Source organism: Bubalus kerabau, chromosome 8 (genome assembly GCF_029407905.1).
Source record: "Bubalus kerabau isolate K-KA32 ecotype Philippines breed swamp buffalo chromosome 8, PCC_UOA_SB_1v2, whole genome shotgun sequence".
NCBI lineage: Eukaryota > Metazoa > Chordata > Mammalia > Artiodactyla > Bovidae > Bubalus > Bubalus kerabau.
Window position 1 is genome coordinate 35,456,931 of NC_073631.1, and position 25,396 is coordinate 35,482,326.

The 25,396-nt window shown below is 39.0% G+C and overlaps 1 protein-coding gene across 9 annotated transcripts in view; it reads left to right on the top strand.

The window, feature by feature from the left end:
• Positions 1 to 730: 730 nt before the first annotated feature.
• LOC129659031 (RUN domain-containing protein 3B) overlaps positions 731 to 25,396 on the top strand; it is a 191,787-nt gene continuing 167,121 nt past the window's right edge. For 4 of the 9 annotated variants that reach the window (XM_055590030.1, XM_055590032.1, XM_055590031.1 and 1 more), the window contains exon 1: positions 791 to 1,290. In XM_055590030.1, the coding sequence (XP_055446005.1) occupies positions 1,172 to 1,290 (119 nt within the window). In that variant the 5' untranslated portion in view covers positions 791 to 1,171. Of the gene's footprint in view, positions 1,291 to 1,551; positions 1,689 to 25,396 lie in introns of those variants that run through there. The other 5 variants (XM_055590037.1, XM_055590038.1, XM_055590036.1 and 2 more) reach the window with 4 other exon arrangements.

The following is a 25,396-nucleotide window of genomic DNA, read 5'->3' on the forward strand; positions in this document are numbered from 1 at the left end:
CCCCGCTCCTAATTCCAGAGTCACTGCCCAGGACTGGAGAAGGGCGAAAGGTGCAGTGTCCACTTGCGGCGCACTTCTGTGGGCGGTCACTCCGGGCTGTAGGCCATGCTGGGGGCTAGGACAGGAGCGAAGTGGCGTCAAAATCTCACGAGCAGACGCCTCAGGAGGGATGTTCTGCGGGCAATTTCCTTCCTTGGGCTATTTGTAGTTGTCTATCAGGCCAGGGGAGGGCGTTAGCGCGCGCGCATGCACGCACCCCCCTCCCCCCCCACCAAAACCCCCGCACGCACACACGCACACCACCAACAAAATCCGCTCCCTTCCTGGAAGTCAGGCCCTGGGTCAGGTGAGGGAGCGGGAGCTAGTGCAGGCTCGGCGTTGTAGCTACGGATGCCACTAGGCTGGGGAGTCGGATTTCGGCAATAGGGTCAGCTCTTAGAGCTAGCGATCCCAGCTATTAGCTGAGCTCCGGGAAAGGGTCGGCAATGTTCCCGGGGCACTCCTGAGCACCGCATCCCACAATCCCCAGGCCAGTTGGGGTGCTGCTCCCCAGTGTGCAGACTGCTTGCAGCACACGGGTGGCGAGCGCGAGCCCGGCCTCTTGACAGCTGCCCACGCGCCGGGGCGGGCTCTAGCAGGCAGCTTTAAAGGTCCGCGCGGCAGCCCCGCCCCTCGCGCGCGGCGATTGGCTCCAGCTGGGGCGGCATTGGCTTGATAGGTGCAGAGAGGGCGGGGCTGCGCGTGCGAGGCCCGTGGCTCCCCGTGGCGTCCGCTGCTGGGGCGCGAGTGCCGGCTGAGTGCGGGTGGTTGGGCGTGCGGGGCCAGCGGGCACGCGCGTGCGCGGCGCCGAGATCCCTGGGGAAGTAGGGGAGCGGCCGACGCCGAACCGCACGCACTGACCGGCGGCTGGCGGCGCGCGCGAGAGCGGGGGTGGTGCGTTCGTATGTGCGCGTGAGTGTGTGTATGTGTGTAGAGCTCTGGTGCGGTGCGCCAGCCTCCACTGCCCGGGTGCGAGTCCCCCATCGTTTTCCACACCCTCCCTCCGTCCCCGTTCCTTCCCTGCCACCCTCCCGCATCCCCACGGCCGCAAGCCGAGCAAAAGCCCAGGGAAGCAGGTGTGGGGGGGCGGGCGGGGTCGCACGAGACAAAGGGGCCCTGGGGTCAGCCCGCCATGGCCTCCCGGAGCCTGGGGGGCCTGGGAGGGAGCCGAGGCGGGGGCGGCGGCGTCAAGAAGAGCCTGAGCGCCCGCAACGCCGCTGTGGAGAGGAGGAACCTGATCACGGTGTGCAGGTACGGCGCGGCCCGCCGCTCGGGGACAGAGGAGGGGGCCGCCGGCGCCGCGGGCTGGGGAGAGCACTAGCTCCTAGGGGTCCCGGAGACAACCGGCTGGAGCCCCGGCTGCCGCCGCCGCCCCGGGCGTGTCCCCGGCCAGAGCGTCCTGAGTGGGGCCGGTCTGGGCTCCGCCAAGGCCCCGGACTTTCGGTCAGTTTCAGTGCTGGGAGCCGCTGAGGGTAGGGCTTGGGGCGGGGCTCGGGGAGGGTTTGTTTTCAATGTACAATCTAGCGTCTGAGTGAAAGAGGAGGGCAGGGAGGAGGAGCCGTTTCCTTTTAGTGCGCGTTAAGCTGTCAGGCAGCTTTTCGTCAAGTAATTGTTGCTGTAATTGTTGACTGTGTTGCCTCAAAATCGGAGTGCGTTTTGTTTTCTGTTTTTGATTATTTGCACATATATTGTCGTTTCGTGCCACGGATAGTGAGTGCCTACTACATGCTAGCCGCGTGTGTATGTTTCCTTGTCCTCTGCACTCTAAATTGCAGTGTTACTGATATTTCTGCAGTTGATACCAAGAGTAGGACTGTGGAGGATACCTAGTCGGTGATTTATTTCAAGTTTTGCCTTTCTTTGTAACTATAATCGTAGTATTCCCTTACTTTAAAAAATGTATTTAGAAATTACTTTCAACCAGCCTTGTATTGAGAAATAACTGACTTTAAGCATGCTGACATTTTGTTTAAGTCTTGTTTCTGGGTATTAAATCCATGGTAGTCCTAAGCATTAATTTCTTAGGAACGTTACTGAGCCATCAAGTTGTTGTAAAAGTACTTTGTTCCATGAAACTCTTCCTCAGCCATCAAAAATCCTGTAAGAATAATAGAATGAGGAGACCTTTCCCTCCTTTACAATTTACATTTTTTTTTCTTTTCCTTGTATAAAGATGTGTCTAGCATGTTAAGCAGAATATAGATATTTATACTTGGACTTATATTCAGTAACTTTGAGGGGTTTTTTTTTGTTTGTTTGTTTTTTAAGTGCTTTTGACTCAACAGCTGTTCACCCCTCTGGTGGGAAGACCCGCCTCACTGACTTTTATGGCACTTGGAGTTATAAACAGTAAAATATTAATACGGAATCTTTTGAATTGACATTTGTGCTGTTTAGGATGCAACCTTTTGAGGAAGATAGGTTGTATGAAATTTTTTTTACATCGAGGCAGTGTTTTTAAATTAGGTAAATAGAACAGTAAGCAAGGCTAACTTTCTTACAAACAGTTTTTGTTTGGGAGAGTTTTGTTACCTAGTCGTGGCAGCTGAAGTGATTTTGAGTGTTTGTAGGATGATGTTCGGAGAAGGCAATGGCACCCCACTCCAGTACTCTTGCCTGGAAAATCCCATGGACGGAGGAGCCTGGAAGGCTGCAGTCCATGGGGTCGCTGAGGGTCGGACACGACTGAGCGACTTCACTTTCACTTTTCACTTTTCTGCATTGGACAAGGAAATGGCAACCCACTAAAGTGTTCTTGCCTGGAGAATCCCAGGGACGGGGGTGCCTGGTGGGCTGCTGTCTGTGGGGTCACACAGAGTCGGACACGACTGAAGTGACTTGGCAGGATGATGTTAATTACCCAAATATTTCAACCTGGAGCTTCAAGCACCTGGGCTGACATAAATTGCTCTCAATCATTGTGGCAGTCTTCAGAACTGTGGGTGTTGAAGATTTGGGGTAAAACACTGTGAGAGGTTTTATACTCTACTAATTTTAAAAGACAATAAAAACATGAATAAAAAAATCAGTGGAGAATACTGTTTTGCGTCTCCATTTTTGTCATGGCAGCAGAGGCAGTTCAGGAAAAAAAGGGACATATCTAAACCTTATTTAAGTTACATGTTTAAGGAATTTCAGTCACATCACACTGATTTGTGTGGACAGTTGTCTAGGATAGCAGAATTTTTGTTGTGTTTGTCTAATTATTCTTTTCTACTCTGGAATGAGCATACATGCTGAGTTTAGTTACAGTTTACAATAAATTTAGTATTGTAGCTAAAAGAAATTTCATTATTGTAGCTATAATAAATTTCAGTTTCTGGCTTAAATTTCAACTCGTGTATTTATGTGGATAATGTTGCTAATACTGTTCTTCATGTTCAAATAGTTGGTGCATATCAATTATCCTTCTCTAGTAATGAAACCTATTTGATAGATTTTGTCTAAAGGCTTTTAGTTTTGGGGGAAAAGTCATTGTAGGCCATTTGGGTGTTTTAAGTATCCCCACCAATTCTGCAAAAGAAACAAATCAGTATTTGTGAATTTCTGTTGCTTTTCTCTCTTTCAGAATTACCAGAACCTGGGTATCTCACCCACGTCTGTTAATTTATTTTTAAATCTTTATGTAGCAGATCAGACGTGATTTCATATTTAAGTTGGGAAGAAGCTGGTTTAGTGAAAATATAATTGAGTTCTAAGTTTACTTTGTCATTAATTAATTGTGTCCTTTAACAAGTCTGTTTTTCAATTTTCTCATTTGTAAAATATTTTTGGACAGAATCATTGGTAATTTTCGCTGACAGCCCTAAAACTAGTAAAAAAAAAAAAAAAAAAAAAAGCTAGAACTCATTCAAGCAGAATGGGTTGGTTCATACTTAGTTTTGAATTTCTCCAAACATGAGCAGGGTAATAGTAGATATATGCTGAATGGTAGCTAGATGAGGTATGTGCTTTTTTCTCTGTAAACAAAAACATTTTGAATTGTGCCTTCTATATTGTGATACCTTGATTCTCTACTGGTATTCTGGAAAAATAAAATAGTATAGAAAGCGAAACCAAACCAAACCAAAACAAACTCCCCCCACCCCTGACTAGCGTTCTGATATATGTGTTAGTTGAGGGTGGGAAGATACTTTAACCTGCTTAAGTTCTTTGTACAGGTGATATGCATCAATGCTTATACAGTAATGCTTTTCATTACCCCTTACACAGTTTAGGCATACTCTCAGTTTAGGTTTACAGCCTTATTACATAACCACACAATTCTTTTGGTTTGAAAATGCCTCATATTAAGAACAGTGTTACAGTTCGAACTTTGGAAGTGAGTTATTTGGTTAGGTAGGATAGTCAGGAATTGAATTTTGGTTCATTGTGTTTGTAATTATTTCATCAGTTTTTTCATGAACACTGATAAATTGTAGACTGAAAACACTTAGTACTTATCTCAGCAAATAAGTAGTCTTTAATCATATTTTTTTACAGATTGTGACAGAAAATAGATCATTCAAAGTCTCTAAATGTTCCACATTCAACTCTAAAATATTCATAAACTGACTTATTTCTATGTACAAACTAGTATTTTCTCTGCATATTCTCTACCATTTATAAAAATTGTTAAAATCCTTGAGGATTTTTTAACCTGCATTTTTCATCCTAGAAAATCAGGTACTAGTTACATTTTTAAGCTTCATAAGTTATTGAAAAACTTACATATTCTTTTGATTTTAGTTCTGGTGGCAAGGAGAATTAAAATATATGTTCTCTTTCCGTGGGTCAATAATAGTTTATGAAAAATTATTAAGATATACATTTAAATATAGATGCATATATTTTAAAATAACATTTGGCAAACTTCTAAACCAATACATTAAGAGAAACTCCTACATAAAGCCATAACTTCCCTGTCTTGTGTATGGAAAGGACTAATGAAAGATTGAAGGAGATAGTGTGATGAAGTAAGCATAGTAGAGACAAATGATGATTTTCAAAATTAAAGTACTTTTAATAACGTCTACATAGTTCTTAGTTTTCTGTTGGTCAGGATACTATTTCATAACTTGAATGTTAATTCAGATAACCTCATTTGAATAGCGCCTCATTTTCTCAATGTGTTTGGGAAATGAAATGTTCCTATTTTTCTTGTAACTAGTGTTTGAGTTAAAATTCTCCAGTCAACTGCAGTGCTTTACTCAGCATTTTTTGTGGAGTGCAGTCTTCTATTTAACTGAAGCTTACAATCTTAAGTGTTCAGATTTATATTACAATAAAGAATGCTATTTAAAGCATTGTGGATAAACTGCTTTTTAAAAAGCATTATACGTTTCCCTACCTTATTAAAAAGACTCGGCATAGAATCCTTAAAAGTGACTTTACTCTGGATCTGTTTCTGTGAATATACCCTGTGCAGTGGTTGCCCTTGGAGACTCCTGAGGTACACAGAGCTGTTTGCTACATGGCCCCATGGTATGTTTGGTGTTCTTGGTCTGGTTTTGCATTTGCTGGCTCTTCCTACCAAGTTAGCAGTTATTTCCTGCACCTCTGCCTGTTTCTACCAGCTCTTTCCTCTGTGCTTCCCATCCTGACATGCTCATTATAGTTGGTTCTGAACTAGGAAAGCAGATAAGTAAATTTATCCAGTGTTTAAAAAAAAAAAAAAGCACTGAGACACCTAAGTTCAGTGAGTGAGCTTTTGCACTCTGAACCTCTTAACGTCTGGTGCTGAATAATCAGGGGAAAAAAAGATATATTCCTGTACTTGACCATGGTGGTTAAAATGCAGATATGTGTAATGTTACCGAATATCATTGGTGATATAATCGTCTAAACAACTTTAAGTGCAGTGACTTACTTTCCTTGTTACTGTTTGCTTGAGAATGCTTTAGCAGACTGTTCATACCTTGCCTATCGTGATTATATTTTTGGCTGAGCTGTTTTAATCAATGCTATACATAGTAGACTGTGTGGATCACAATAAACTGTGGAAAATTCTGAAAGAGATGGGAATACCAGACCACCTGACCTGCCTCTTGAGAAACCTATATGCAGGTCAGGAAGCTACGGTTAGAACTGGACATGGCACAACAGACTGGTTCCAAATAGGAAAAGGAGTACGTCATCACCCTGCTTATTTAACTTATATGCAGAGTACATCATGAGAAATGCTGGACTGGAAGAAACACAAGCTGGAATCAAGATTGCTGGGAGAAATATCAATAACCTCAGATATGCAGATGACACCAGCCTTCTGGCAGAAAGTGAAGAGGAACTAAAAAGCCTCTTGATGAAAGTAAAAGAGGAGAGTGAAAAGTTGGCTTAAAGCTCAACATTCAGAAAATGAAGATCATGGCATCTGGTCCCATCACTTCATGGGAAATAGATGGGGAAACAGTGTCAGACTGCATTTTTTGGGGCTCCAAAATCAGTGCAGATGGTGATTGCAGCCATGAAATTAGAAGACGCTTATTCTTGGGAGGAAAGTTATGACCACCCTAGATAGCATATTCAAAAGCAGAGACATTACTTTGACAACAAAGGTCCATCTAGTCAAGGCTATGGTTTTTCCAGTGGTCATGTATGGATGTGAGAGTTGGACTGTGAAGAAGCTGAAGTTGAACGGTTCTATGAAGACCTACAAGACCTTTTAGAACTAACACCCCAAAAAGATGTCCTTTTCATTATAGGGGACTGGAATGCAAAAGTAGGAAGTCAAGAAACACCTGGAATAACAGGCAAATTTGGCCTTGGAATACGGAATGAAGCAGGGCAAAGACTAATAGAGTTTTGCCAAGACAATGCACTGGTCATAACAAACACCCTCTTCCAACAACACAAGAGAAGACTCTATACATGGACATCACCAGATGGTCAACAGCGAAATCAGATTGATTATATTCTTTGCAACCAAAGATGGAGAAGCTCTATACAGTCAGCAAAAACAAGACCAGGAGCTGACTGTGGCTCAGACCATGAACTCCTTATTGCCAAATTCAGACTGAAATTGAAGAAAGTAGGGAAAGCCACTAGACCATTCAGGTATGACCTAAATCAAATCCCTTATGATTATACAGTGGAAGTGAGAAATAGATTTAAGGGCCTAGATCTGATAGATAGAGTGCCTGATGAACTATGGAATGAGGTTCATGACATTGTACAGGAGACAGGGATCAAGACCATCCCCATGAAAAGAAATGCAAAAAAGCAAAATGGCTGTCTGGGGAGGCCTTACAAATAGCTGTGAAAAGAAGAGAAGCAAAAAGCAAAGGAGAAAAGAATAGATATAAGCATCTGAATGCAGAGTTCCAAAGAATAGCAAGAAGAGATAAGAAAGCCTTCTTCAGCGATTAATGCAAAGAAATAGAGGAAAACAACATAATGGGAAAGACTAGAGATCTCTTCAAGAAAATCAGAAATACCAAAGGAACATTTCATGCAAAGATGGGCTCGATAAAGGACAGAAGTGGTATGGACCTAACAGAAGCAGAAGATATTAAGAAGAGATGGCAGGAATACACAGAAGAACTGTACAAAAAAGATCTTCACGACCCAGATAATCACGATGGTGTGATCACTGACCTAGAGCCAGACATCCTGGAATGTGAAGTCAAGTGGGCGTTAGAAAGCATCACTACGAACAAAGCTAGTGGAGGTGATAGAATTCCAGTTGAGCCATTCCAAATCCTGAACGATGATGCTGTGAAAGTGCTGCACTCAATATGCCAGCAAATTTGGAAAACTCAGCAGTGGCCACAGGCCTGGAAAAGGTCCGTTTTCATTCCAATCCCAAAGAAAGGCAATGCCAAAGAATGCTCAAACTACCGCACAATTGCACTCATCTCACATGCTAGTAAAGTAATGCTCAAAATTCTCCAAGCCAGGCTTCAGCAATAAGTGAACCGTGAACTTCCTGATGTTCAAGCTGGTTTTAGAAAAGGCAGAGGAAGCAGAGATCAAATTGCCAACATCTGCTGGATCATGGAAAAAGCAAGAGAGTTCCAGAAAAACATCTATTTCTGCTTTATTGACTATGCGAAAGCCTTTGACTGTGTGGATCACAAGAAACTGTGGAAGTTCTGAAAGAGATGGGAATACCAGACCACCTGATCTGCCTCTTGAGAAATTTGTATGCAGGTCAGGAAGCAACAGTTAGAACTGGGCTTGGCACAACAGACTGGTTCCAAATAGGAAAAGGAGTTCGTCAAGGCTGTATATTGTCACCCTGTTTATTTAACTTCTATGCAGAGTACATCATGAGAAATGCTGGACTGGAAGAAACACAAGCTGGAATCAAGATTGCTGGGAGAAATATCAATAGCCTCAGATATGCAGATGACACCAGCCTTATGGCAGAAAATGAAGAGGAACTCAAAAGCCTCTTGATGAAAGTGAAAGTGGAGAGTGCAAAAGTTGGCTTAAAGCTCAATATTCAGAAAACGAAGATCATGGCATCCCGTCCCATCCCTTCATGGGAAATAGATGGGGAAACAATGGAAACAGTGTCAGACTTTATTTTTCTGGGCTCCAAAATCACTACAGATGGTGACTGCAGCCATGAAAATAAAAGACGCTTACTCCCTGGAAGGAAAGTTATGACCAACCTAGATAGCATATTCAAAGGCAGAGACATTACTTTGCCAACAAAGGTCCATCTAGTCAAGGCTATGGTTTTTCCAGTGGTCATGTATGGATGTGAGAGTTGGACTGTGAAGAATGCTGAGTGCCAAAGAATTGATGCTTTTGAACTGTGGTGTTGGAGAAGGCTCTTGAGAGTCCCTTGGACTGCAAGGAGATCCAACCAGTCCATTCTGAAGGAGATCAGCCCTGGGGTTTCTTTGGAAGGAATGATGCTCAAGCTGAAACTCCAGTATTTTGGCCACTTCATGTGAAGAGTTGACTCATTGGAAAAGACTCTGATGCTGCGAGGGATTGGGGGCAGGAGGAGAAGGGGACGACAGAGGATGAGATGGCTGGATGGCATCACTGACTCGATGGACGTGAGTCTGGGTGAACTCCGGGAGTTGGTGATGGACAGGGAGGCCTGGCGTGCTGCAGTTCATGGGGTCGCAAAGAGTCGGACATGACTGAGCGACTGATCTGATCTGAATAAAAGAGAACACTACCCAAAGCCACAGAAATCTCTTCTTTCCCTTCTTTCAGTTACTACATACTCCTAGCTTTCAACACCAATATTTTTGCCTCTTTTTGAATTTGATACAGCATTGAACATTAAATTACAGCTATGTGCAACAAAAAGGATGAATCTCACAAACATAATGTTGAGCAAAATAACCTAAATAGAAAAAGGTACGTATTATTCCATTCATTTCAAATTCACAATGAGGCAACACTCAACAAATCCAGTCTGTGATGTGAATCTACCACAGTATATCCATTCTGCCTAAATAGGACACTTGCATTGTTTTCACTCTTTGACTATTAATAATTGAATATTCATTAATATGTATTTTGGTGAATATATGTACCTACTTCTTTCAGATATATACCTAGGAGTGGAGTTCCTGGGTGATATGATAGGTAGATGTGTGGCTTCAGTGGATACAACAGTTTTCCAAAGGCATTGTGCCAGGCTGCATAGTAGTGAGCAGTGTAGTTAACTCTTGAACAGTGGAGTAGGCTTAGGGGTGCTGACTCTGAACATGGCCTAAAATCTGCATGTAACTTCACATTGGGCTGCATCAGCAGTTCTGCACTCTCAGATTCTACCAACCGCTGACTGTGTTGTGTGTGTGTGTGTGATTCAGTGAAAAAAGCCTGCATTGAGTGGACCCATGCAGTTCAAACTCATGTTGCTCAAGGGTCAACTGTATGAGAATTCCAGTTTCCCTAATCCTCACTAACACTTGAAATTTTTCTGTCTTCACTTAAGCGATTCTAGTGGTTTGATGGGGTGTCACATGGGGATTTATATAATTTGTATTTCCCCGATCTCTGTTGAAGTTAAGCACCTTTCCATAAGTCTGTTGGCCATTTGGAGAGTCTCTTTTGTGACATGCCAGTTCAAGTGGTTTATCATTTGGAATGTCTGATGTTTTGTTTGTGTAATTCTTTGTACATTCTATGTGGATCTTTGCTGAGTCTATGTGATGTAAGTATCTTTCCCCATTTGGTGGCTTGATTTTCCATTCTCTTTATGTTGTGATAAATAGAACTCATAATTGTGAAGTAGTCCATCATAAAGTTCCGTCTTGGTTCGTGCTTATTGTGGCCTGCTTAAGAAATTGGTCTAGTACTCCAAGGTAATGAAAATATTCTTCTGTTTTCTTCTAAAAGATTTAGTTTTGTCTTTTACATTTATATCAACAGTCCACCTGTACTTTATTTTTTGTTTATGCTGTGAAATATAGGAGTCAAGATTAAATATTTTCCTTAGGAAAATCAGTTTGACATGTGCTAAATAGCTTTAGTCGTGTCCGACTCTTTGCTACTCTGTGGACAGAAGCGCTTCAGGCCCCTCTGTCCATGGGATTCTGCAGGCAAGAATACTGGAGTGGGTGGCCATGGCCTCCTCCGGGGGATCTTCCCTGGTACCATTTATTAAAAAGACCGTGTTTTCCTCACTACACTCAAGTGTCACATTGGTCATAAGTCAGGTGCCTGAGCAACTGAACAATGACAAGGTGATGGCATCATTCGTGTGTGTGCTTCTGGACTCCCTCTTCTGTCCCATTAGTCTCTTTGTTCTTGAGCTAATATCATATTGGTTTAATAACTGTATCTTTGTAGTATGTCTTGGTGTTTGGAAATATAAGTTTTCCAGCTTTGTGTTCAAGACTATCTTGGCTATTCTTGGGCTTTGCAAACTAGATATTAGGATCAGCTTGTCAATTTCCATTTAAAAAATCTGCTGGAATTTTTTTAAGATTGCATTTAATCTATACATCACCTGCCATCTTGATAAGACTTAAATGCAGTCCATGAGTAAAAAATCTCCATCCTTTCATGTATTTATAGCTATTCTGAAATTTTTCTCAAAGATGTTTCATAGTTTTGAGTATATAGATTTTATCTTTTTAGATTTGTTCTTCCATATTTAATATCTCTGTATTATAATAATTTAAAAACTTTTTTCTTTTTTGTTGATATATAGACATTAAATTGACTTTTAAAAATATTGTTCTTGTAATTAGCAATTTTACCAGATGTGCTTATTCATTCTAATAGATTTTTTGCAGTTTTGTGTGTGTGCAAAGCATTCTGAAAACATTGTCATGTCTTCTACCTATTTTATTTCTTCCCTTTTTAAACTTTATGGCTTTTCTTTTTTGTCTTACTGCACTGCCTAGGACCACAGTGTTGTAGAAAGCATTAATAGTTTTACCACTAAGTATGATGTTTGCAGTAGGTTTTTCTTAGTTCTTTTTACTAATAGATTGCTGAGAGTTTTTATTGTAAGAGGATGCTGAATGAGTCTGAGCAAACTCCAGGAGATAGTGAAGGATAGGGAAGCTGGCGAGCTACAATTCATGGGGTCGCAAAGAGTCAGACATGACTTAGCAACTGAACAACAGCAAATGTTGTCAAATACTTTTTCTATCAAGGTGAACATATGATTTCTCTCCTTTTTTCTCTTTATGTAGTTAATCACACTAATTGAGGTTTTGATGCTAACCCACCCTGGAATAAATAAACTGGGTTGTGCTGTATTATCTTTTTTATGTATCTTTACATTAAGTGAGGTGATATTTTATTTGGAATTTTTGCACATTCATGAAAGTGGTTAGTCTGTGATTGTTCTTATAGTGTCCTTGTCTAGATTTGTCAGTAAGATTATCTGACTTTACAAATTGGGAAATGTTCTTTTATTCTGTTTTGTAGAAGAATTTGTGTACAGTTAATATTATTTCTTTCTTAAACTTTTGGAAGAATTCACCAGGGAAGAAATCTGAACCACAAATTGTCTTTGTGGGAAGTCTTTTAGTAATAGACTCAATTTATTTAATAGATACTGAACAATTCAGATTTCCTGTTTATTCTTTTATCAGTTTCAGCGAGTTTTTCAAGGAATACACCCATTCCTGTATTAACAAATTTAAGCTTCTCTAAATATCCTCTGAATATCTTTTTATCATTTAAAAGTCTGGTCATTTCCCATTTTTCTCTCCTGATTTTGGTAATTTCTGTTTTTCCCATTTTTTTTTTTCTTACCGGGAGGATATAAATTTTATTAATATCTTCAGAGAATCAGCCTTTAGCTTTGTTAATTTCCTCTCTGTATATTTCTTAATTTATTGCTTTCTCTTTATCATATTTAGTATTTCCTTCCTTCCGCTTTTTTTTTTTTTTTAAGTTCCTGTTCTTTTTCTAATTCTTGAGATGGAAGTTTAGATCATTGTTTTTCAGCCTTTCTTCTTTCCAATCTTTGCATTTTCAGACCACAGATTGCCTTGTTTGACATTGCTTTGGAATAGCAAACAAGGGGCTTCCCTGGTAGCTCAGACAGTAAAGAATCTGCTTGCAATGCAGGAGGCCCCGGGTTTGATCTCTGGGTTGGGAAGATCCCCTGGAGAAGGGAATGGCAATCCACTCCAGTAGTCTTACCTGGAAAATTCCACAAACAGAGGACCCACATGGGCTATAGTCCATGGGGTCGCAGAGTCAGACACAGATTTAAAATTTGTATCTTCATTATTAATTAATTTAAAATGTTTTCTACTTTCTGTTGGGATTTCTTCTTTGACTCATTGTTTATTTTAAAAGGTACTGATTAACTTTCAGACAGCTGAGGACTTTCTGTTTTTAGTTATTGAGTTCTAACTTAATTCCACTATGCAGAGAGTATTTGAAAAGATTTTATTTTTTTAAAATATAAATTTATTTATTTTAATTGGAGGTTAATTACTACAGTATTGTATTGGTTTTGCCATACATCAACATGAATCCGCCACGGGTATACACGTGTTCCCCATCCTGAAGCCTCCTCCCACCTCCCTCCCCGTACCATCCCTCTGGGTCATCCCAGTGAACCAGCCCCAAGCATCCAGTATCATGCATTGAGCCTGGACTGGCGATTCATTTTATATATGATATTATACATGTTTCAATGCCATTCTCCCAAATCCTCCCACCCTCTCCCTCTCCCACAGAGTCCAAAAGACTGTTCTATACATCTGTGTCTCTTTTGCTGTCTTGCATACAGGGTTGTCGTTACCATCTTTCTAAATTCCATATATATATGCGTTAGTATGCTGTATTGGTGTTTTTCTTTCTGGCTTACTTCACTCTGTATAATAGGCTCCAGTTTCATCCACCTCATTAGAACTGATTCAAATGTATTCTTTTTAATGGCTGAGTAATACTCCATTGTGTATATGTACCACAGCTTGCTTATCCATTCATCTGCTGATGGACATCTAGGTTGCTTCCATGTCCTGGCTATTATAAACAGTGCTTCGATGAACATTGGGGTACACGTGTCTCTTTCCATTCTGGTTTCCTCGGTGTGTATGCCTAGCAGTGGGATTGCTGGGTCATAAAGCAGTTCTATTTCCAGTTTTTTAAGGAATCTCCACACTGTTCTCCATAGTGGCTGTACTAGTTTGCATTCCCACCAACAGTGTAAGAGGGTTCCCTTTTCTCCACACCCTTTCCAGCATTTATTGCTTGTAGACTTTTGGATCGCAGCCATTCTGACTGGTGTGAAATGGTACCTCATTGTGGTTTTGATTGCATTTCTCTGATATTGAATGATGTTGAGCATCTTTTCATGTGTTTGTTAGCCATCTGTATGTCTTCTTTGGAGAAATGTCTTATTTAGTTCTTTGGCCCATTTTTTGATTGGGTCGTTTATTTTTCTGGAATTGAGCTGCAGGAGTTGCTTGTATATTTTTGAGATTAGTTGTTTGTCAGTTGCTTCATTTGCTATTATTTTCTCCCATTCTGAAGGCTGTCTTTTCACCTTGCCTATAGTTTCCTTTGTTGTGCAGAGGCTTTTAAGTTTAATTAGGTCCCATTTGTTTATTTTTGCTTTTATTTCCAATACTCTGGGAGGTGGGTCATAGAGGTTCCTGCTGTGATTTATGTCAGAGAGTGTTTTTCCTGTGTTCTCCTTTAGGAGTTTTATAGTTTCTGGTCTTACATTTAGATCTTTAATGCATTTTGAGTTTATTTTTGTGTATGGTGTTAGAAAGTGTTCTACTTTCATTCTTTTACAAGTGGCTGACCACTCTTCCCAGCACCACTTATTAAAGAGTTTGTCTTTTCTCCATTGTATATTCTTGCCTCCTTTGTCAAAGATAAGGTGTCCATATGTGCGTGGATTTATCTCTGGGCTTTCTATTTTGTTCCATTGATCTATATTTCTGTCTTTGTGCCAGTACCATACTGTCTTGATAACTGTGGCTTTGTAGTAGAGCCTGAAGTCAGGCAGGTTGATTCCTCCAGTTCCATTCTTCTTTCTCAAGATCGCTTTGGCTATTCGAGGTTTTTTGTATTTCCATACAAATTGTGAAATTATTTGTTCTAGCTCTGTGAAGAATACTGTTGGTAGCTTGATAGGGATTGCATTGAATCTATAAATTGCTTTGGGTAGTATACTCATTTTCACTATATTGATTCTTCCGATCCATGAACATGGTATATTTCTCCATCTATTAGTGTCCTCTTTGATTTCTTTCACCAGTGTTTTACAGTTTTCTATATATAGGTCTTTAGTTTCTTTAGGTAGATATATTCCTAAGTATTTTCTTCTTTTTGTTGCAATGGTGAATGGAATTGTTTCCTTAATTTCTCTTTCTGTTTTCTCATTATTAGTGTATAGGAATGCAAGGGATTTCTGTGTGTTGATTTTATATCCTGCAACTTTACTATAGTCATTGATTAGTTCTAGTAATTTTCTGGTGGAGTCTTTAGGGTTTTCTATGTAGAGGATCATGTCATCTGCAAATAGTGAGAGTTTTACTTCTTTTCCAATCTGGATTCCTTTTATTTCTTTTTCTGCTCTGATTGCTGTGGCCAAAACTTCCAAAACTATGTTGAATAGTAATGGTGAAAGTGGGCACCCTTGTCTTGTTCCTGACTTTAGAGGAAATGCTTTCAATTTTTCACCATCGAGGATAATGTTTGCTGTGGGTTTGTCATATATAGCTTTTATTATGTTGAGGTATGTTCCTTCTATTCCTGCTTTCTGGAGAGTTTTTATCATCAGTGGATGTGAATTTTGTCAAAGGCTTTCTCTGCATCTATTGAGATAATCATATGGTTTTTATTTTTCAATTTGTTAATGTGGTGTATTACATTGATTGATTTGCGGATATTGAAGAATCCTTGCATCCCTGGGATAAAGCCCACTTGGTCCTGGTGTATGATCTTTTTAATGTGGTGTTGGATTTTGATTGCTAGAATTTTGTTAAGGATTTTTGCATCTATGTTCATCAGTGATATTGGCCTATAGTTTTCTTTTTTTGTGGGATCTTTGTCAGGTTTTGGTATTAGGGTGATGGTGGCCTCATAGAATGAGTTTGGAAGTTTACCATCCTCTGCAATTTTCTGGAAGAGTTTGAGCAGGATAGGTGTTAGCTCTTCTCTAAATTTTTGGTAGAATTCAGCTGTGAAGCCGTCTGGACCTGGGCTTTTGTTTGCCGGAAGATTTTTGATTACAGTTTCAATTTCCGTGCTTGTGATGGGTCTGTTAAGATTTTCTATTTCTTCCTGGTCGAGTTTTGGAAAGTTGTACTTTTCTAAGAATTTGTCCATTTCTTCCACGGTGTCCATTTTATTGGCATATAATTGTTGATAGTATAGTAGCAGTGGATAGTTCTAAAACAAGATTGAAGGTAAACTAATGAACCACTATCACTTCTTAAAAAAAAAAAAAGCCACCGTTATGAATAATCTCTAATTAGGGGTTTTAAACATTGAATAGATTTAGATTCACAGATACAGAGAGCAAACCAGTGGTTACCAGTGGGTGGATGACTGGAGGAGGGGTAATGTAAGGGTAGGAGATTAAGAAGTACATGCTTTAAAAAAATTTTTTTTTAATATATTTTATACTAGATATAAAGCTACAGGGATATATTGTACAGCATGAGGAATATAGCAAATGATTTCTAGTAATTATCAGTGGAATGTCAGGTAATGGTGGTGTTGGAGAAGACTCTTGAGAGTCCCTTGGACTGCAAGGAGATCCAACCAGTCCATTCTGAAGGAGATCAGCCCTGGGATTTCTTTGGAAGGAATGATGCTAAAGCTGAAACTGCAGTACTTTGGCCACCTCATGCAAAGAGTTGACTCATTGGAAAAGACTCTGATGCTGGGAGGGATTGGGGCAGGAGGAGAAGGAGACGACAGAGGATGAGATGGCTGGATGGCATCACTGACTCGATGGACGTGAGCCTGAGTGAACTCCAGGAGTTGGTGATGGACAGGGAGGCCTTGTGTGCTGCGATTCATGGGGTCGCAAAGAGTTGGACACGACTGAGTGACTGAACTGAACTGAACTGAACTGAAAACCTTTAAAAACTGTGAAAAAAATAAGCATTGAAACGAAAAAATCTAATAGCTTCAGTAGTAGAACTGTCTATCTAGATTACTAGATAACCTGTCATTGTTATTGTTCAGTTGCAAAATATTGTCCCAATCTTTTTGTGACCTTATGGGCTATAGCCTTCCAGGCACCTCTATCCATAGAATTTCCCAGGCAAGGATACTGGAGTGAGTTGCCATTGCCTTCTCCAGGGGATCTTCCCAATCCAGGGATCGAACCCTCATCTCCTGTGTTGGCAGACAGATTGTTTACCACTGAGCCACCTGGGAAGCCTTGATAGCTTACTTATGTTAAAATACATTACTTGAATATTTTCATTTGTTTTGGACAAAGAAGAATTCCAAAGTGATATGTGATACAGGTGTCCAGTGAAAGTATTCTTTATTAAGCTGATTTTAATTGGAAATTATTCATATAAGAAATCAAATGAATTAATTTAAGATGGAAAATTGTTTTTTGTTTGAATACTTTCTAATTTAAAGAAGTTGTAAAAAATTGTTTTGTCCTACACATACTAATGAAACTAACAAAGACTAAACACAAAGAAAGAATATTAAAAGCAGCAAGGGAGAAGCAACAAGTAACATACAATACAAACTTCATACGCTTAACAGCTGATCTTTCAGTAGAAACTCTGCAGGTCAGAAGGGAATGGCAGGATATATTTAAAGTACTGAAAGGGAAAAACTGACAACCAAGATTACTGTACCTGGCAAGGATCTCATTCAAAATTGATAGAGAAATAAAAAGCTTTCAGACAAGCAAAAGGTAAGAGAATTCAGTACCACCAAACCAGCTTTACAACAGATGTTAAAGGGACTTATATAGTCAAGAAATAAAACAGAAGAAAAAAGATCTACAAAACCAACCCCAAACAATTAAGAAAATTGCAATAGGAACATATATATCAGTAATTACTTTAAATGTAAATAGATTAAATGCTCCAACCAAAAGAAACAGATTGGCTGAATGGATAGAAAAGCAAGACCCATATATATGCTGTCTACAAGAAACCCACTTCAGACCTAAAGACACATATAGACTGAAAGTGAGAGGATGGAAAAATACATTCCATGCAAATGGGAAGCAAAATAAAGTATTTTTTTACTTTTGAAAAGAAAGTTTTGTTGTTGTTTTTTTTTTTTTACAATTCTCATATCAGACAAAATAGACCTTAAACTAAAGAGCATTATAAGAGATAAGGAAGGACACTACATATTGACCAAGGGATCAATCCAAGAGGAAGACGTAACAATTGTAAATATAGAGTTGGACATGACTGAAGCGACTCAGCAGCAGCAGCAGCAACAACATAGGAGTGTCTCAATACATAAGACAAACACTAACAGACATAAAAGGAGAAATTGACAATAACACAATAATAGTAGACTTTGACACGCCACTCACACCAATGGACAGATCAGCAAAGCAGAAAATTAATTAGGAAACACAAGTCTTGAATGATACATTAGATGAAATGGATTTCATTGATATCTTCAGGACATTCGATCCAAATGCAAAAGAATACCCCTTCTTCTCATGTGCACATGGAACATTCTCCAGAATCGACCACATCTTGGGTCACAAATCACACCTCAGTAAATTTAAGAAAATTAAAATCATATCAAGTATCTTCTCCAACCACGGTGCTATGTGACTAGATATCAATTACAAGAAAAAATCTAAAAAACACAAACACATGGAGATTAAACAACATGTTTCTAAAAACCAACAGGTTTATGAAGAAATCAAAAGGGAAGTCAGAAAATTTCTAGAAACAAATGACAATGAAAACATGACAACTCAAAACCTATGGAATGCAGCAAAAGCAGTCCTAAGAGGGAAATTTATAGCAATGCAATCCTACCTCAAGAAACAAGGAAAACGTCAAATAGACAACCTAACTTTACACCTAAAGCAACTGGAAAAAGAAGAACCAAAAACCCTCAAAATCAGTAGAAGGAAACATCAAGATCTGAGCAGAAATAAATGAAAAAGAAATGAAAGAAACAATAGTAAAGATTAATAAAACTAAAAGCTGGTTCTTTCAGAAGATAAACAAAATTGACAAACCATTAGCCAGACTCATCAAGAAAAAGAGAAGAATCAAATCAACAAAATTAGAAATGAAAAAGGAGAGGTTACAACAGACAATGCAGAAATACAAAGGATTATGAGAGACTATTATGAACAACCATATGGCAATAAAATGGATAACCTGGAAGAAAGGGACAGATTCTTAGAAAAGTTCAATCTTCCAAGACTGAACAGGAAGAAATAGAAATTATGAACAACCCAATTACAAGCACTAAATTTGAAACTGTGATCAAAAATCTCCCCCAAAACAAAAGCCCAGAATATAAAAGCAGCTCATAGAACTCATACCAGAAGAACAAACAACCCAATCAAAAAGTGGGAAAAAGACCTAAACAGACATTTCTCCAAAGAAGACATACAAATGGTTAACAAACACATGAAAAGACGCTCAACACTGCTCATTATTAGAGAAATGCAAATCAAAACCACAATGAGATATCACCTCATGCTGCTCAGAATGGCCATCATCAAAAAGTCTACAAACAGAAAATACTGGAGAGGGTGTGAAGAAAAGGGAATACTGTTGCACTGTTGGTGGGAATGTAAATTGATACAGCCACTGTGAAAGATAGTATGGAGATTCCTTAAAAAACTAGGATTAAAACTACCATATGACCCAGCAATCCCACTCCTAGGCATATACTCTGAGGAAACCAAAATTGAAAAAGACACATGTGTCCCATTCCTCAGAAGAAATGGAGTAGCCATCATGGTCGACAAAAGAGTCCGAAATGCAGTACTTGGATGCAATCTCAAAAACGACAGAATGATCTCTGTTCGTTTCCAAGGCAAACCATTCAATATCATAGTAATCCAAGTCTATGCCCCAACCAGTAACGCTGAAGAAGCTGAAGTTGAACAGTTCTATGAAGACCTACAAGACTTTTTAGAACTAACACCCCAAAAAGATGTCCTTTTCATTATAGGGGACTGGAATGCAAAAGTAGGAAGTCAAGAAACACTTGGAGTATCAGGCAAATTTGGCCTTGGAATATGGAATGAAGCAGGGCAAAGACTAATAGAGTTTTGCCAAGACAATGTACTGGTCATAACAAACACCCTCTTTCAACAACACAAGAGAAGACTCTACACATGGACATCACCAGATGGTCAACAGCAAAATCAGATTGATTATATTCTTTGCAGCCAAAGATGGAGAAGCTCTATACAGTCAGCAAAAACAAGACCAGGAGCTGACTGTGGCTCAGACCATGAACTCCTTATTGCCAAATTCAGACTGAAATTGAAGAAAGTAGGGAAAGCCACTAGACCATTCAGGTATGACCTAAATCAAATCCCTTATGATTATACAGTGGAAGTGAGAAATAGATTTAAGGGCCTAGATCTGATAGATAGAGTGCCTGATGAACTATGGAATGAGGTTCATGACATTGTACAGGAGACAGGGATCAAGACCATCCCCATGAAAAGAAATGCAAAAAAGCAAAATGGCTGTCTGGGGAGGCCTTACAAATAGCTGTGAAAAGAAGAGAAGTGAAAAGCAAAGGAGAAAAGGGAAGATATAAACATCTGAATGCAGAGTTCCAAAGAATAGCAAGAAGAGATAAGAAAGCCTTCTTCAGCGATCAATGCAAAGAGATAGAGGAAAACAACATAATGGGAAAGACTAGAGATCTCTTCAAGAATATCAGAAATACCAAGGGAACATTTCATGCAAAGATGGGCTCGATAAAGGACAGAAATGGTAGGGACCTAACAGAAGCAGAAGATATTAAGAAGAGATGGCAGGAATACACAGAAGAACTGTACAAAAAAGATCTTCACGACCCAGATAATCACGATGGTGTGATCACTGACCTAGAGCCAGACATCCTGGAATGTGAAGTCAAGTGGGCGTTAGAAAGCATCACTACGAACAAAGCTAGTGGAGGTGATAGAATTCCAGTTGAGCCATTCCAAATCCTGAACGATGATGCTGTGAAAGTGCTGCACTCAATATGCCAGCAAATTTGGAAAACTCAGCAGTGGCCACAGGCCTGGAAAAGGTCAGTTTTCATTCCAATCCCAAAGAAAGGCAATGCCAAAGAATGCTCAAACTACCACACAATTGCACTCATCTCACACGCTAGTAAAGTAATGCTCAAAATTCTCCAAGCCAGGCTTCAGCAATAAGTGAACCGTGAACTTCCTGATGTTCAAGCTGGTTTTAGAAAAGGCAGAGGAAGCAGAGATCAAATTGCCAACATCTGCTGGATCATGGAAAAAGCAAGAGAGTTCCAGAAAAACATCTATTTCTGCTTTACTGACTATGCCAAAGCCTTTGACTGTGTGGATCACAATAAACTGTGGAAATTCTGAAAGAGATGGGAATACCAGACCACCTGATCTGCCTCTTGAGAAATCTGTATGCAGGTCAGGAAGCAACAGTTAGAACTGGGCTTGGCACAACAGACTGGTTCCAAATAGGAAAAGGGGTATGTCAAGGCTGTATATTGTCACCCTGTTTATTTAACTTCTATGCAGAGTACATCATGAGAAACGCTGGGCTGGATGAAGCACAAGCTGGAATCAAGATTGCCAGGAGAAATATCAATAACCTCAGATATGCAGATGACACCAGCCTTATGGCAGAAAGTGAAGAGGAACTCAAAAGCCTCTTGATGAAAGTGAAAGTGGAGAGTGCAAAAGTTGGCTTAAAGCTCAATATTCAGAAAACGAAGATCATGGCATCCCGTCCCATCACTTCTTGGGAAATAGATGGAGAAACAGTGGAAACAGTGTCAGACTTCATTTTTCTGGGCTCCAAAATCACTACAGATGGTGACTGCAGCCATAAAATTAAAAGATGCTTACTCCTTGGAAGGAAAGTTATGACCAACCTAGATAGCATATTCAAAAGCAGAGACATTACTTTGCCAACAATAGTTCGTCTAGTCAAGGCTATGGTTTTTCCTGTGGTCATGTATGGATGTGAGAGTTGGACTGGGAAGAAGGCTGAACGCCGAAGAATTGATGCTTTTGAACTGTGGTGTTGGAGAAGACTCTTGAGAGTCCCTTGGACTGCAAGGAGATCCAACCAGTCCATTCTGAAAGAGATCAGCCCTGGGGTTTCTTTGGAAGGAATGATGCTCAAGCTGAAACTCCAGTACTTCGGCCACCTCATGCGAAGAGTTGACTCATTGGAAAAGACTCTGATGCTGGGAGGGATTGGGGGCAGGAGGAGAAGGGGACGACAGAGGATGAGATGGCTGGATGGCATCACCGACTCAATGGACGTGAGTTCACTATATGAACTCACTGAGTTCACTCAGGTGAACTCCGGGAGTTGGTGATGGACGGCGAGGCCTGGCCTGCTGTGATTCATGGGGTCGCAAAGAGTTGGACATGACTTAGTGACTGATCTGATCTGATCCCATTCATTGCAGCACTGATTACAATAGCTAGAACATGGAAGCCACCTAGATGTCCATCGACAGATGAATGGATACAGAAGTTGTGGTACATATTTACAATATACATATGGCTGTACATATACAGCCATAAAAAGGAATGCATTTGAGTCAGTTCTGATGAGGTGGATGAACCTAGAACCTATTATAGAGAGTGAAGTGAGTCAGAAAGAGATAAATATTGTATTCTAATGCGTATACACGGAATCCAGAAAAATGGTACTAAAGAATTAATTTACAGGGTTGCAGTGGAGAAACAGACTTAGAGAATAGACTTATGGACATGGGGAGAGGGGAGGAGTGGATGAGATGTATGGAAAGAGTAACATGGAAACTTATATTACCATATGTAAAATAGATAGCCAACGGGAACTTGCTGTATGGCTCAGGAAGCTCAAAAAGGGACTCTTGATCAACCTAGAGGAGTGGGATGGGGAGAGAGCTCTAAAGGGAGGGGTATAAGTATACCTATGGCTGATTCATATTGAGGTTTGACAGAAAACAAAAAAATTCTATAAAACAATTATCCTTCAATAACAGAATACATTTTTAAAATGTTTAAAAAATTGTCTTGTCCTTTTGTTGAAAGATAGTGCTTCACATTATTTTTCATGTGGTGCAGTCTGCTGTTGTCAGTCTGTTATGTAGCAATACAAGATGTTAATATGATATCTCAGTCTTAGGTGTTTACAGTTCTGTTTTACAAGCAATTTTGATAGTACACATGGGGAAAATATTTTAAAATATACCTCTTTCTCTCTGTGTCTCTCATTTTTTTACACTAAGCAAAATTTATAAAGAAAAAAAAAGTGGTAAACTCTGTCAAAAGAGACTTTTGAGTTACAGGGTGTATATTCCAGAGAAGAGGGTTGGAACTTTTTTCTTCTGTGTTTCAGTAAAGCTTTATAGAAACAGGCAACTGGTTGGTTTTTGCCTGTGGATGATAATCCGAGACTCCTGCTAAACGGGTATGTGAAAAGCTTTTTTCTACTTATAAAGGAGATTTAAATTTTAGGAAAGATGAAGGGGGAAAACACATGACTGTTGGGAATTCTTAACTGTCATGAAACTTTAAAAGAAAATAAGGTGAATTGCTGATTGAGATAGATTTGGGAGGGGTTTCTGGTATACAATAAAAGAAATAGGCTTTCCAATGAACAGATAACTGGATGCGGTGCTCATTATCATCCATAGTCACTATTTTACATTTGGGGTGGATTTTATCATGTCTCTTGGCAGCCATCTCCTTGTAGATTATTGATAATAGATACAGCAATGGCAGAGGATAGTTACCTCACCCCTTGGTAAAGACTACTTGCAATAATAATATATTATAAGGAATCCTGTGAATTTGGTGTGGTAGTAGTGGAAAGAATTCTCTTACACTTCGGATGCTTATGTGACTTTTTAAAATATCACTCATAAATGATTATAGCTATTCTGAACCCCTTTTGGTTTTGAAATGTAATGATTCTATATGCTTTAATGTACTTTGTTTATCTTCAGGTATAATTCCATATAAAGGAATATAAAAATATAGATAAGAAAATCTGATTTCATGAAATTAATATTTTTCTGATGCATGTTTGACAAATAGTTAAGATTATGTAAGCTTGTTTTAAAGAGATGGAAATATATTTCTTTCCTACTTGATTCTTCTCTGTGTATGTGAATACATCTTTGTATATTACTAATACAGGGCCTTTAAATATTAAAGATGAATTTCTACTTTTAAATAGTTTCTTTTCTAATAAAGAGTGAGATATTTCATGAAGTCATTTTGGGGGGGACCTGCAACAAGATTCTTTTTTTTTTTATTGAGTATAGTTGATTTATAATATCTTGTTAAAGTATACAGCACAGTGATCCAGATATATGGATGTAGATATTCCTTTTCAGATTCTTTTCCCTTATAGATTATTGCAAAATATTGAGTATAGTTCCCTGTGCTCTACAGTAGGTCCTTGTTGGTGATCTGTTTTATATATAGTAGTATGTATCTATTAATCCCAAACTCTTAATTTATCGCTTCCCCATCTTTCCCCTTTAGTAACTTGTTTGTTTTCTATGTCTGTGAGTCTCTTTCTGTTTTGCAAATAAGTTCGTTTGTATCATTCTTTTAAAAATTGCACATATAAATGGTATCATATGATACTTGTCTTTCTGTCTGGCTTACTTCACTGAGTATGATAATCTCTAGATCCATCCATATTACTGCGGATAGCATTATTTCATTCTTTTCTATGGCTGAGTAATATTCCGTTGTATATATGTACCACATTTTCTTTATGCATTCATCTGTTGATGGACATTTACTTGCTTCCATATCTTGGCTATTGTAAATAGTGCTTCTATGAACATTAGGATGCATGTATCTTTTCAAATTATGTTTTCTGAGGATATATGCTCAGGAGTGGGATTGCTGGATCATATAGTAACTCTGTTTTTAGTTTTTTCTGGAAAAGCTTTTATTTTTGACTTTGTTGTCACATTTTTTGCCTTTAATTATTTGTTGTTACTGTTATGTTAGAAACCTGTTTACTGTGGAAGGAATTAATTTAAATGGGTGTAGTGAAGATTTTTTTTTAAATGTAGTTTTGGTAAACATCTTTCTTGATATGTTTCCAAAGGGAAAAAGGTAGTTCCTGCTTTCTTAAATTTGATGGTTTTAGTCACAATCATTTTTAAAATTTCTGAACTAACAAAATTTTATTTGAACATTGAAGGTAGGAAAGAGAATCTTTTAAGACAGAGACATTTCAAAAAACAGCATTTAATTAAAAGACCCTTTTATGTAAATTTTTTACTTTTTAATTCTTATGTGAAAGCTGTTACTTAGACTTGATTTGGTATTTTTAGACATTCATCAAATTGTCATTTCATTATTTTAAAATCAGTACTCTTTGGGAAATAGATGACTAATATTAATGTCATCATTATCAGGAAATAGCTCAGCATCTGTGTGATATTTTTTAGATGTACTGAAATTCTTTTTACAGGTTTGGTTTTTATAACATGTCTTAGTTACTGGATTATGGAGGAAAAGATTCTCACTATTCTGGCATGATGGAGCTAGCTGCATAATTCTGGAGAAGTAAATGCTGAATGGGAAGACTTGGCTAGCTAGAAGTAAAAGCATGGACTCTAAAGAACTAATTTGCCTTCTGAAGTTTTGATTTGTGTTGACAGGAGGAGAGCAGGCTATAAATGATGAAGCAATGCTGGGAAACAGTAATTTCTTCATTATTAACCTTGTTATAATAGAAATTATTTGAAATGCTTTCTCAGCCTTAAAATATCTTCATGCTTGAAAATAACAGAAAATGTGTCTAATGATATGCTTTAGGAT